Below are 12297 nucleotides of genomic sequence, written 5' to 3'. Positions count from 1 at the left end.
GACGGAAGCCCCACTGGTCTAGGAGCAGGGCTAGCGCAAAAACAGGACTGCAGAGAGTGGGCTCCCATTGCGTTTGCTAGCCGTACACTAACACCCACAGAGCAAAGGTACTCGCAAATCGAACGTGAAGCCATCGCCATCCACTGGGGGTGCCGCCATTTTCACCTATACCTTTATGGCAACTCTTTTTCGGTTGTGACGGACCACAAGCCTCTGCTGCCCCTGTTCAAAGGATCATCCTCTAAGCCACCTCCAAGAATCGAGAAATGGATCCTGCAATTGCAGGAATAGGATTTCACGCTCATATACCAACCTGGCATGAAGAACCCAGCGGATTTCCTGTCCAGACACGCACGCCCAGCCACGTCACAGGAAATTGAGGAAGCCCAGGAAACGGAGGAGTATGTGAGGTTGGTAGTGGAACGAGCATGACCGCTACCCATACCACTCAGCGAAGTGGTGACAGCGACCAAACAAGATGAATGTCTACAACTAGCCATAATAGCCACCCGCACAGGGGAATGGAGACCTCTCCAAAGGCCAGACTCGTTCTGCACACATCAAGCCCAAGCTTGCCTACATGCTTTATTCAATGTGCGCCAAGAGCTATCTGTAAGCGAAGAAGGCTGTCTACTCAGAGGGCTCCGCCTCGTGATGCCGTCTAGTCTCACAAACAGAGCAGTGTCCCTGGCCCACGTGGCACACCAAGGAATCGTCAAATCCAAAGCCCACCTCAGGAACAAAATCTGGTTCCCGGGTCTTGACATACTAGTGGAGGACACAATTCAAAAGTGCATTGTCTGACAAGCCAGTGTCAACCCCGACCCCCCAGCGCCAATCATAACGGAGCAAGGCCCTACGGCACCATGGCAAAGAGTGAGTGCAGACTTCGGGCACCTACCTGACGGCTCACACATGATCATAGTGGTGGATGACTACTCGCGGTATCCGGAGGTAGTGATAGTGCAGTCAACCTCAGCACACATTGTCATCCCCAAATTCGAGAAGCTCATGGCCACTCACGGGTTTTTCGGGGAGATACGCACAGACAATGGGCCCCCGTTTAACAGCCACGAGTGGGAAGAGTTCCTAGCGTCCATGAACACAAAACACAGACGCATTACACTCCGATGGCCACAAGCTAATGGCGAAGTGGAAAGGTTCGTGAGGACCCTCAACAAAGTCATCCGCATAGCGGTGGCGGAAGCAGAAAACACAGAGAGAGCGATCTACGCGTTCCTGAGGGAATACAGAGTGACACCGCACGCCACCACAGGCGTCACTCCCAGTCAACTCTGTTTCGACAGACCAGTAGTGGACGCCATCCCGCACCACCCATCCTGGGCAGTGAGTACCCCACCACCCAACATGTCAACAGCCAGGAGGAACGCTGCAAACACGTACGCCTCCCAGAAAAGGAGAACCAGACAAACAAGAATGCGGATAGGAGATACGGTGTTGGTAAAAGACCGCCACCCAGGTAGCAAGTTCCGCCTACCTTTTGAAATAAGACCATGGACAGTAACCGCCGTAAAAGGCACAATGGTGACAGCTCAAAGAGGACCAGAAGTGGTAACCCGAAATGTGGCGTTATTCAAGCGGCTGACCTCGCAGACACCCTGCGGAGAGGACAGGAGCAGTACGGAGACAAGGGCCGAATCGGACACGGAGCCCAACGACTGGGGCACCGCACCAGAGGAACCGAGGCACAGCCAGGAGCGTCTGAAAGATCGACCGTCACCGGAACGAGGACAAGCCCAAACGACAGGCACTGAAACACCCGACCCCAATGAAGAAGGAGCACAAGCATCGGGGCAATCCGGCAGTGGGAGGTACCTGCTAAGGCACAACCCAGGTCCATCACGGCGATACGCTGACTTTGCATGTGACTGATCGCACGAACGTGCTGCTCACGCAAAGCCACGAGTACATGGGTAGTCACGAAGTTTGAGACATTTGAGAAATAAAAGGTTCTGTTAAAAGTTCAGGTTATCACCTCTTCCCCCGTTGGGGAGGGATGCAGTGTTGACGCCGGAAGTGGTCAACATTACCAAGAGAAATCGGAGAGGGGAGTTTGAAGCCCTACCCCTCCGCGGGAGTTGCAAGATGGATTGCACCATGACGGAGGAAGGGAGGGCATAAAAGGTGGAGAGCCAAGGCGGGAGTTTAGGATAGAACTGAGGCATGTTTGAAATAAAGCCATACTGTTACACGCACAATACGAACTTGCGTGTTTCATTTAGCAGCGCGCTTACTGCACAGTGCGACTCTACAGCGACCACCCAGCATTACAAAAATCTAGGCGGATTCCCACCTAGGGGCTAGGGATGCCAAATCTCGCTGGCAAATTTACCGTTCTGGAGCCACACACGAGAAAGATTTCTGCCATGCAGCGATTGACAGAATTTGGCCAGAACTCCACGTTAGGAGAGTAACTCGAAGTCACCAAAATTCTCCCAATTCCGCAGGCAGAACGGAACAGAATATTTTACCCAGACCCAGTTCTTGTATGAGGAGCTACATTGTTTGTTCAGTACTAAACAGTTATTTATATAAGGCACATCCTAAATGAAATCCATAAGACTGCTCTCACTTCACACTTCACTCACTTCGCACTCAGAGGAGCAGAGAGCACTGCCATTTTTCTTCAAGATTAGCAAACACAAGATACTTTAACGTACTTGTACTTCAGCTAAAGCTATTGATGTGATCCCTGAATGTTTAGTCTTGACACAAAGCATCAAAAGTCTTGCAGACATCAACCGTGGAAACCCTTTTTCTGGGACACACCTGTTCGGCAACCTCGAGTACAAGAAAATACATCCAACCGACTTTCTCACCAACAGACCTTGCATTACAAATTGCTTCAGACTGTACAACTTTTGATCAAGCAACCAAATTAATTCCACTTCACCTGGCACATAAGGGGTTGTGCTATTGCTGAAGTATTGCGGTGTCAGCAATGCCCTAGTTAGGCTTATATTTTTGTAGGGTAGGAGGTGATGGAAAGTGAGGAGGGCCTCTCCCGACTCCTTTACACCAGCTTAGGGTGAGTGACGTATCGCAACACCAAACTACTCCACAAAGAAGCTCCTCATACCTTTACTCCAATAGAAGGAGTCCTGCCCCATGCCAGGCGCAGTACAAGGCAGCTTAGACAAATGGCCAAAGCTATCCCTCTTTCCTATTATTCTTACCACACCGCCCTAATTTGTGGAACCACTCCAAATCTGCTTCCAAGCTGTGCTTTATTCACATACAATGAGCATTGGCCTGCCCATGCCCCCCACCCACACTACCTAAATTCTGTGTTCCAGGGTCTTTTTTTTAACCCATCAGGGCTCCCAGTTACCCACCAACCCCAAAATTCTCAAATCTCCTCTCCCTCTTCAGAGCCTTTGTAGTCTATATCCTGTGTTAACTTTGCTGCACTTGTCACTAGACTAACCCTTGCCAAATCAATTGGCATCCTACTCCGCCACACGCAGCCCATTGACTCCTGCACCGCCTTCTCAGGCCTGAGAGGAAGTGACTTGCTAGAGGGCATAGTATTGATGAAAGACAGCAAGCCCTGCTCAAGTCCAAGAGGAAGTGACCCAGTAGAGGGGAAGGGCTCTGGATCAACACACCCAGCATGCCACTGCCTGTAAATGGCGACGGCAGAGATCAGGTCCACCAGGAGGGCTAGCGGCTAACGCTCCGACTTCACGATCTGCGAGCCTGTCAGACCGGCCAGTTCAATGTTTTCCCTGTACAATAAGGAGTAGGATTGATGCCGCAATAGCACTTGTGCTGGGCAAAGATTGTGAAGCTATTGGTGTGTCATACAAGGAATACAAATCAACTGCCGCTTGTAGCGAACAGCTCTACATGGCCACGATTTACCGAGGTGGACATGTCAGGTAAGGTCAGTGCTTTAAAAAGAAAATAGAAGTGCAGGTACTCACTATTGAGGGTACCTGTTTGCTTCTAAGAAGTGCCTGTACTCTTCTATTAAATGTACTGCAGCAGTGCTCAGAAGTGCAGGTACCTTTCCCTTCACATTAAAGACGCGCAGGTACTCTGTAGCGGGTGGTACGTGCCCATTTGAAGCACTGGGAGAGGTGAAACACTGTTGAACTAATAAAACTACACCAGATTCCGCCACTTCATTGCTTTTTCAAGTGATGGCCCTTCTAGGCGAAGAATCACCAGTTATGACCCCACAGGGGAGCTATATAAGAGCTCTTTTGACGGAAGAAAAAAAAAAAACTTTCTCTCACTCAAATGCCTTACTCAAATCAACCAAAGTGGCTGAAGCCAAACCACCCCTCTGTGCTTCTCCTCAAAACTCTTTGTTTATTTGGTCATAGGTATGGTGACAGGTGTGCTCTTAAGTCAGACGTAAAAACCACAGAAGCTTGGCAACTCACGCCGCACTCGTAGACTCGACATTGTTACAAGGCCGCCCGTGCGCTGTGTACATACATGCGCTGCGCTTTGAATCACTGCCAGGACTTTACAGGCCACCGCTTTGAACTGACCCACACTTGGTAATTTTCTAGTCTTTGCATCACACACCAATAAGTCACACAGGCCTGTCGAGACATGTAACATCTAATAGCAGGAAGACAGAAGAACCGCTTTTAAGAAGGAAAAGATTACCATCTAAACACATTATACTCAGCCCTTTCTAAACCATTTAAAAAGTGAGTCAAAAGCCGTGAAGAAACTAAATGAGAGCTGTCTCTTGCTGAATCAAAGTGACACTTCTGTATACCCAAGACTGAGAACATAAATACAAAAAGTTGCAAAGGTAGAGAGGCAGAAAGACGGGAAAGGTCAAAGCAATAACTATAGATATATGGGCATACATTAAGAAAATGACAGGAACTTCGTAATTTGAGTTAAGTACAATCAGAACTAACGAGCAATGGCAAAGCCAATGAGTGTCACTTTTGGATTTTGGATCCCATTAGCTATGCCAATGCCTTTTGGTGATGCTGTACAGCATTGTCAAAGAACAGAAGTAAAAAAAAAAAAAAAAAAAAAAAAAAACACATAAGCATTTGCAATGCACTAGGGTTTCGCATTTGTCTGATTTACAGCTATTACTAGTTGTAAACTCCCAACCGGATTTTTCTTGCCACTTTGAAAGAAAAAAAAAAAACAGCGTGATCGCGCTGCTGCAATTCACTCGTAATGAAACCTATCGGCAATTAACTATGTATCAGGGTCGATATTATGCAAAACGCTCGACTTCTGCCAAGCGAGATCGCGCTGCGAAAATAGAGAAAAAGTAGTCCACAAATCTGACGGGAAACAGCAAGCCTTGCATGTTTTCAGTACTTGGTCGCTGCGCTCGAGGAGGGCTAACCACCGGAAAAGGCATGACCTATGCGTGCCTTCCACTAATGAAAGCAAGCACATTTTAACAGGCAGGCCCATGAACCAATGAAAGACACTGATGTGACGTAGACGGGGCTCCAAGCCCTTTTCTAACTCATAAAGCGTCTCGCAAGCAATACGCATGCGACGCAGGCTCGACCCTAAAAAATTAATTTGCCATTATGCTGCATTTTGAAGGAGCACACATGCAACATTATGTATGGGAAACATGTGCCTGTTTAAAATTTTAGAACCACGATAAATCTGCAAATAAAAAAGTAAAAATAAGTACTGTGAAAGCGCTTTTTTTATTTTTAAAGGTGGAGGGACCGTGAGCAAATTGTTGCCTCGTCCACCCACCAAATAAACAAGCATTGCAATGCTATAGGTCTCGCATTTGCTCAAGTTAGAGCTATTGGCACTGTAAATTCATGCCTGGACTTTTCTTGCCACATAAATTGGTCAACCCTGCCTTATAATTCCGTTTTTACACACCATATAATTCCAGTGGCCCTGCATATAATGAAAGCACTTCAATTTACATTCTTCCTCTATCTTCAGCAAAAAAAAAAAATGTTGCCATGTAGCATCCCAATTTAAATCTGCCATGCTAATTCCAATAGAATACCACTTCCACCACCATACCACCAGAGTTGCTGGCTGGCTAACACAAATCCCCCCCAAAAAAGACACAAGACAGCCACAGAGGAGTAACAGAAGAAATAAACTAGAAGGGTCACCCAAACATATCAAGAGTGTTCAAACAGTCATGTGTAATTAGATGTTACGTTGGCCTGAATTGTAGTCATCATTCAAATAAAGGGAGATTATTAATTCATTTACAATTATCATTTAAACCTTTGTCAGAAATAAACTTTTGGCATTAGACTAATGCTCAAAACAGCCCTTAGAGGGCACCATAACAAAAATATCATGACCATGACCATGTAACCATATCGTTAGCCCCAACAGGGGATAACCCCAAAAAGAAAAATACACAAGAAAGTAATGTAGTGTAACCATATACTTAGCCCCTAGAGGGCATTTTTAGGGCTAGCAGGCCTACTGCAATGATATTACAAACAAAGTATTTAAACCAAAACTTCTACCATCTGTAAACAAAAGTTGAAGCCATTAGAAAGCTTAAACAACAGTGAATGGTGGGAGGGGTTATTGTTTTGGGGTCCCAACTAACCTAGTGTGGGGACTCAGATGATGTAGATAGAAATAGGGTTTTGAAGGTGGTCCCATAGTCCTAGGACAACCACAGGCTGAAGTATAAGCAAAAATGTTTTGTAAAAGTAATGCCCTGCAAAGAATTGTGGGGTGAGTTCTCAAGTCACAAATATTAATTCTCAGAATAGCCCCTAGAGGTCACCACAATAAAAATAGCATTTGGAAGAAACATGGTCATGTAACCATGCAGTTATCCCTTAGAGAGTATAACCACGTGAAAAAAGAATGGAAGAAAGTCATGCAGTATAACTATATATTTAGCCACTAGAGCAGTGGTTCCCAACCTTTTGACTTCTGTGGACCCCCACTTTATCATTACTGGACCCCAGGGACCCCTACTGAATCATTAATGGAATCCAGTGACCCCCCCTACCGAGTCATTACTGGAAGTCAGGGACCCAGGCCTAAGCACTGTTGAAGAACTGAACTGCAAAAAAATATGGGAAAAATACAGAAATAATCATTCCAGCAAACACATACACACAAATGATAACACATTTTATTTAATTTGCAAAAAAAAAAAAAAAAAAAAAAAAAAAAACGTTTTAATAGGTCGGTTTGAATTTTTCTAAATTTAATTAAAGTCACTCATCATCCATACTATATTCTGTTTGACGCACCTGCACTGCTCCCACGATTCAATTTGAGGATACAAATTTAACTTTTAGCCTACAATTTCAAATTCCTTGACATTTACAGTATGTTGTAAAATGTTCAATTGTACATTTAGCAACTTTATACGAACTTTAATAATCTGTGTCATATTAGTTAAATTTGTAAGCAGTCATGGACCCCCAGGGGGTTCCCGCAGTACATTACACATATTCAGGGGTAACTGGCCTATTGATAATAAAAAAAAATAAAAAAAAAAAATAAAAAAAAACACCTCAAACACAACCTTCCCTTAGCTGTAAAACAAAACTTCCAGCCATGAAAAATGGTAAACAGAGCCTCAATGGTGGGAAGGGTTATTATTTTGGGATCCCCACTAACCTAGTGTGAGAACCCAAAGATGATGTAGACAGAAAGATCATGTTATTGTGAACGTTTTGGTGGTGGTATCATTGTCCTAGGACCACCACAGGTTGAGATAAGCAAACATGTTTTGTAAAAGTAATGCCCTGCACAGCATTATGGGACAAGTTTCCGTGCCACTAATATTTTAATATGCTGATATGAATGTAATGCTTAGAACAGCCCCTAGAGGACCCCACAATGAAAATATAATTTGTAGGAAACATGGTCATGTAACTATTTAGTTAGCCCCTAGAGATCATAACCACACAAAAAGATGGCAGAAAGTAATGCAGTACAACCACATACTTAACTCTTAGAAGACATAGTACACTACACATTTTCAGAGCTATGAGGCCTACAGCAATGATATTACAAAGAAAGCCCTTAAAAAACAACCTACTCAACTGTGAAATAAAAGTTTGAACCCTGAGAAAGGTTAAATAGACACCGAATGGAGATAGGGGTAGTTATTTTGGGGTCCCCACTAACCTATTATGGGGTCCCAAAGATGATATACACAGAAAGAGCATGTTGTAGTGAACTTTTGGTGGTGGTCCCATTGTCCTAGGACCACCACAGGCTGAGTGATGAGCAAAAATGTTCTGAAAAACAATGCCTGCAAAGCATTATGGGACGAGTTTCCCCGAGTGCAGTGAATATTGTAGTATCGGCTCTCCCTTTGAGGATTTCTGTTTTACCTAAAGCGTTCACCAATTTCAAGTGTTCTAAAGGGAGAGCCACAAGAAATGACTGATTAAGTACCTGTGAACAATATGACCAGCACTCTAATACCACCATTCATGTTCATGCTGTTGTGCCTGTGGGAGAGTAAGCAGCGCATGGCACTCGCAGCCCAGACCCACTGGTTGGTAGTGCACAAAATGGACAGACAAGGTGGTGAGTTGAGCCTAAGAGCAGTAAGCGGCTACCCCCCTCAAAGAACCAACAAAAGACCAACAAAACTGGATGCCCCCCAAAAAGCAGCATGGAGGATGGCCCAAACTACAAAAGGTGTCAGAATTATGACAAAGACTTGATTGATTTATAGTGGACATGATTTAGGTCACGCCAACCATTTTGGCAAAATGATTTATGTATGGCGGAGAGGATTTATAACCTGTCGACTGATTTATGACCTGTCTCCTAATTCTGATTTATGATCACGTCAAGAGCGATATGTGACACTTGGAATGAATTATGACACTGTAATAATGTTTATGACCTTAGCATCTTGATTTATGACTGACCACAGATTTACGTGGTCAATGATGTATCACAAGAGTCCAAGCGCGTTTTAAAATTGCAGCCAAGTATTTCCACAGCAAAATGTATACGCACTGCTTATGTGAGTTTATTCACAAATGTATATGGGAAATTGCACTAATAGGAGTGGACCAAGTGCGGGGGTTAAGGAACAAGTCTAGTGAACATTAGTTGCTTTCAATCATAAAATGTCCACTTCAACTACCTTCACAGTGCACGAATAAAATCTGAACACATGCATTCTACGTCTTTGCCAGGTCCTCAGGCCTTCATTTCCCACTAAAAGCATTCTGGGAGTTCTAGTCTCTTCCAGTACATGTGCACGACAACAAGGCAAATGCTTGCAGCCCTCCGCTGTCTTTTCATTACACAATGAATTCTAGGCGTTCTGGTAATTTACCAGAGATATTCGTTTCACGCGGATGCCATAGTCCTAGTCCCTGGATTTCATTTAAAAACCGAGGGGACTGTGGGACTGAAAATAATGGGTTATTTAGACACAAACACTGGGGCTAAATGTAAAGGCTGTATTAAATTTACAGTTGTACAAGGCCAGGAATGGAATATGATGCCGAAGCGATACGGACCTATTTGGTAACATTGCTCACAAGACTCAAGGCTCTTAAATTGTGTTTCTTTTCCTGAGCCAGTGAGCTCCGATATAATAAATATGTAAATTCTTGCGATGTAGCTTTGGTTCACTGCAATTGGTATGCGGCATCGCTTAACAATAAATTGTAAAATCGAAGGATGGGACTAGAAATGCTCTGTCCTACGGTTACAAAAGTTTATCTGCGTGCGTCCACCCCCTCTCAGTCAACGGCACCAGGGCACCTTGTTGTTCCCAGACCTGGTCCTCCACCTGACTGTTTAACGATTCTGGGGTTTTAAGACTTGCTTTACTTACACAAACCAACTAAACCAAACACAATCACAGTGATAACCTCACTACATGTCAAGACCGACATTTGCCTGTGTCGGGCTTCCACCTACAAATCAATCGTGATAGTCTGATTCAGTGAAAGCAAAAAAAAAGAGTCTACAACGACCATAATGCATTGAGTTGCCACATGAAAGCCCAGGACTGAAAAGTGTGTTCGTAATAACACGACCTCCCTAAATGATAACAATAATTGCACCAAAATTCACTAAGACTGAGCGTGTGATGGTCAGACGGTGTGCAAGGGGCAAACTGAAGAATGCAGTGTTTTGAAGGTGCAAAGTGGGTTTGCGCCTTCTGCAGGCAGTCCCACGTTCACAATGTTAGCAAAGAGCCCAGGCGCACCCACCATAAAAAGCCCATGCACTCACCCAGGTTAACGAAGCTCATGACCATGTCGGCGTCGGTGAGGAAGTTGCCATCCTGCAGGCTGGCGGCGGGTGGGCCCTGAGTAGTGAAGATGGGCTTGTAGGGGTAGGAGAAGCCGCCATCCTCCTCCTCCTCCACGGCCATGGCATTGTAGAGGTCGAGCATGAACATGGGCGCGGAGTTCTGCTTGCCGTGCAGGTGTGGCCGAGGCCGGTGCGGCAAACCCAAGATGGAAAGGATTTCTCGCTGCATCTCCCGCCGCTCCTGGCTCCGCAGCCGCCGGTGAATGAACGACGAGTGCACTTCATTGTCCAAGGAGAAGTCAGTCAGGGCCCAACCCGGCAGAAGAGGGCCCCATACGGAGAGCAGGGCCGCCAAGCTCCCCCACCAGAGCACACCCATGGCACCTGAGAGCCCGCCCCTCAAAAGCTGGGCATTAGAAACACCACCCATTACAACTCAACTATGAAATAAATAAAGTGCAATTAAATTAAAATTACAAGGGGTTAACTCTTGCTCTTTTGGCCGAAGGTCTCTCGAGGCCAAGGGTCATGCTGAGTGTGTCATCTCCTCGGGACTCCGATTGTCTCAGGGTCAGCAGGGTTCCGCCTGCCCCCGACTCTACTTGGCGCAGGTTCCTTCTCCTTGTCTGCCCCCGGGAGCAGAGTTCTGCGTGTCCTGTGGCCGGTGATCTCTGCCTGTCCTGGGGTGATGACCTCTCCCCTTCAGGGGGCTGGACTCTCCTTATTCCTGGGGGCGGCCACCTCCCCTCCCAAGCAGCAGGGGCCTGCCTGCCTGCCTGTCTGTCTGTCTGTCTGTCCTGAGGAGTGATAAACTCTCCCTTACTCTCCGCGAAGCAGGGCAGCGCCGGTCCCTGGGGTGCCGATCCCTGCGCTGCTCTCCGCACACTACAGCCTGCGCGCTGTGTGCAGGCAGGCAGAGGCGGCAGGCTTGTTATCCAGTGGGAGGAGCGGCTTGAAACACAGCTCCCTCCGCACGTCTTTGTGGAAGGTACAGCAAAAAACACACAAGAGCGTGGCGCTCTCGGAATAGCCCCCACAGTCTAAATAAAAGGCGGGTCTGCTCTCGGGTTCTTTATTTCTTGTCAGCAGGTTAGGGAGTGGCTGAATAGCACGCAGGCAGGGGGTTACAGCTCGCGGCTACGGCGGGGGCTCTCAGCCCACCTTAATCGCACATGATAAGACGCCCTCCCATTGTCGAAGGCTGCTACGAAAGCCGTACAGCTCTCGACACCTCGCGTACTTGGAGCTCCTGGGTGGAACTATATGTGATTAGGTAAAGCGAACGTCGGCTTGCCTTGCAGTTTCGGTGCGCTGCTTTATCAGTATTTGTGGTTGCCCGCTGCAAGAAGGCGTACCATTGAGTTTCATGTTCTAAACTCAATGCTTGTTTGTGAAAGGCTGGGTGTAGAAATTGAAACAATATGAATCTTCGCATACTTAAAACGTGCATTTCATGTGCTGTCCTCCAACGGTGAGCGCCATACACTGTTTTGGGTCCCGTGTGACTGCGTGTTGGTTATATTTCGTGCACCTGGTGGTTTATTTACATTCAGTTTAGGGGGGGTCGATGCGTCCATAACTGTGGCGGGGTACCTTATATGTCGGGTAGATTGTCACTTCAGTGTATCTGTTCTCATTTGTTAAATGTGTTGAACGGATCTCTCCATGCTGCAGCGCACACTGTTAGTAAAGTTTATGTTAGCCAGAGAGGAAGAATTAATGGCTGCTACTGCCCTACGTTCGTCTACCCCCCTATTATCAATACTGTTGGAATCTAACCTCGCTCGGCGTCTGTTTTTTGTTGCTGTTCTTATTAGCAATTGCGTCCTTTTCACATACATCTTAAACTAATCTAAGTTTTCAGATAAACCTTAAACTAATATACCTCCAAAATATTGTAGAACGCATCTCTTGTTCTTTCTTTATTGGATTGGATAGGGTGGCCCCGCGGCGCTCATGGGAGAAGGTGTGTATACAGAAAGAGCACGGGGATTCTCAGTCCGAGATTATCCCCTGCAGCCTTTATGCCACAATATCTGTCAAAAGACTAAATCAGAAAACTGTTGGGAAGGAAATAGTTCG

At 46.1% G+C, this 12297-nt stretch overlaps 1 protein-coding gene across 1 annotated transcript in view; it reads right to left on the bottom strand.

Moving 5' to 3' along the window:
- BMP7 (bone morphogenetic protein 7) overlaps window positions 1-11118 on the bottom strand; it is a 391425-nt gene extending 380307 nt beyond the window's left edge. The window contains exon 1 of the mRNA XM_069243593.1: window positions 10195-11118. Coding sequence (XP_069099694.1) covers window positions 10195-10645 — 451 coding nt within the window. The 5' untranslated portion in view covers window positions 10646-11118. The remainder of the gene's footprint in view (window positions 1-10194) is intronic.
- Window positions 11119-12297: the final 1179 nt, after the last annotated feature.

This window comes from Pleurodeles waltl, chromosome 7 (genome assembly GCF_031143425.1).
Source record: "Pleurodeles waltl isolate 20211129_DDA chromosome 7, aPleWal1.hap1.20221129, whole genome shotgun sequence".
In the NCBI taxonomy this organism is placed as follows: domain Eukaryota; kingdom Metazoa; phylum Chordata; class Amphibia; order Caudata; family Salamandridae; genus Pleurodeles; species Pleurodeles waltl.
This window is presented reverse-complemented; position numbering and strand designations above follow the sequence as displayed.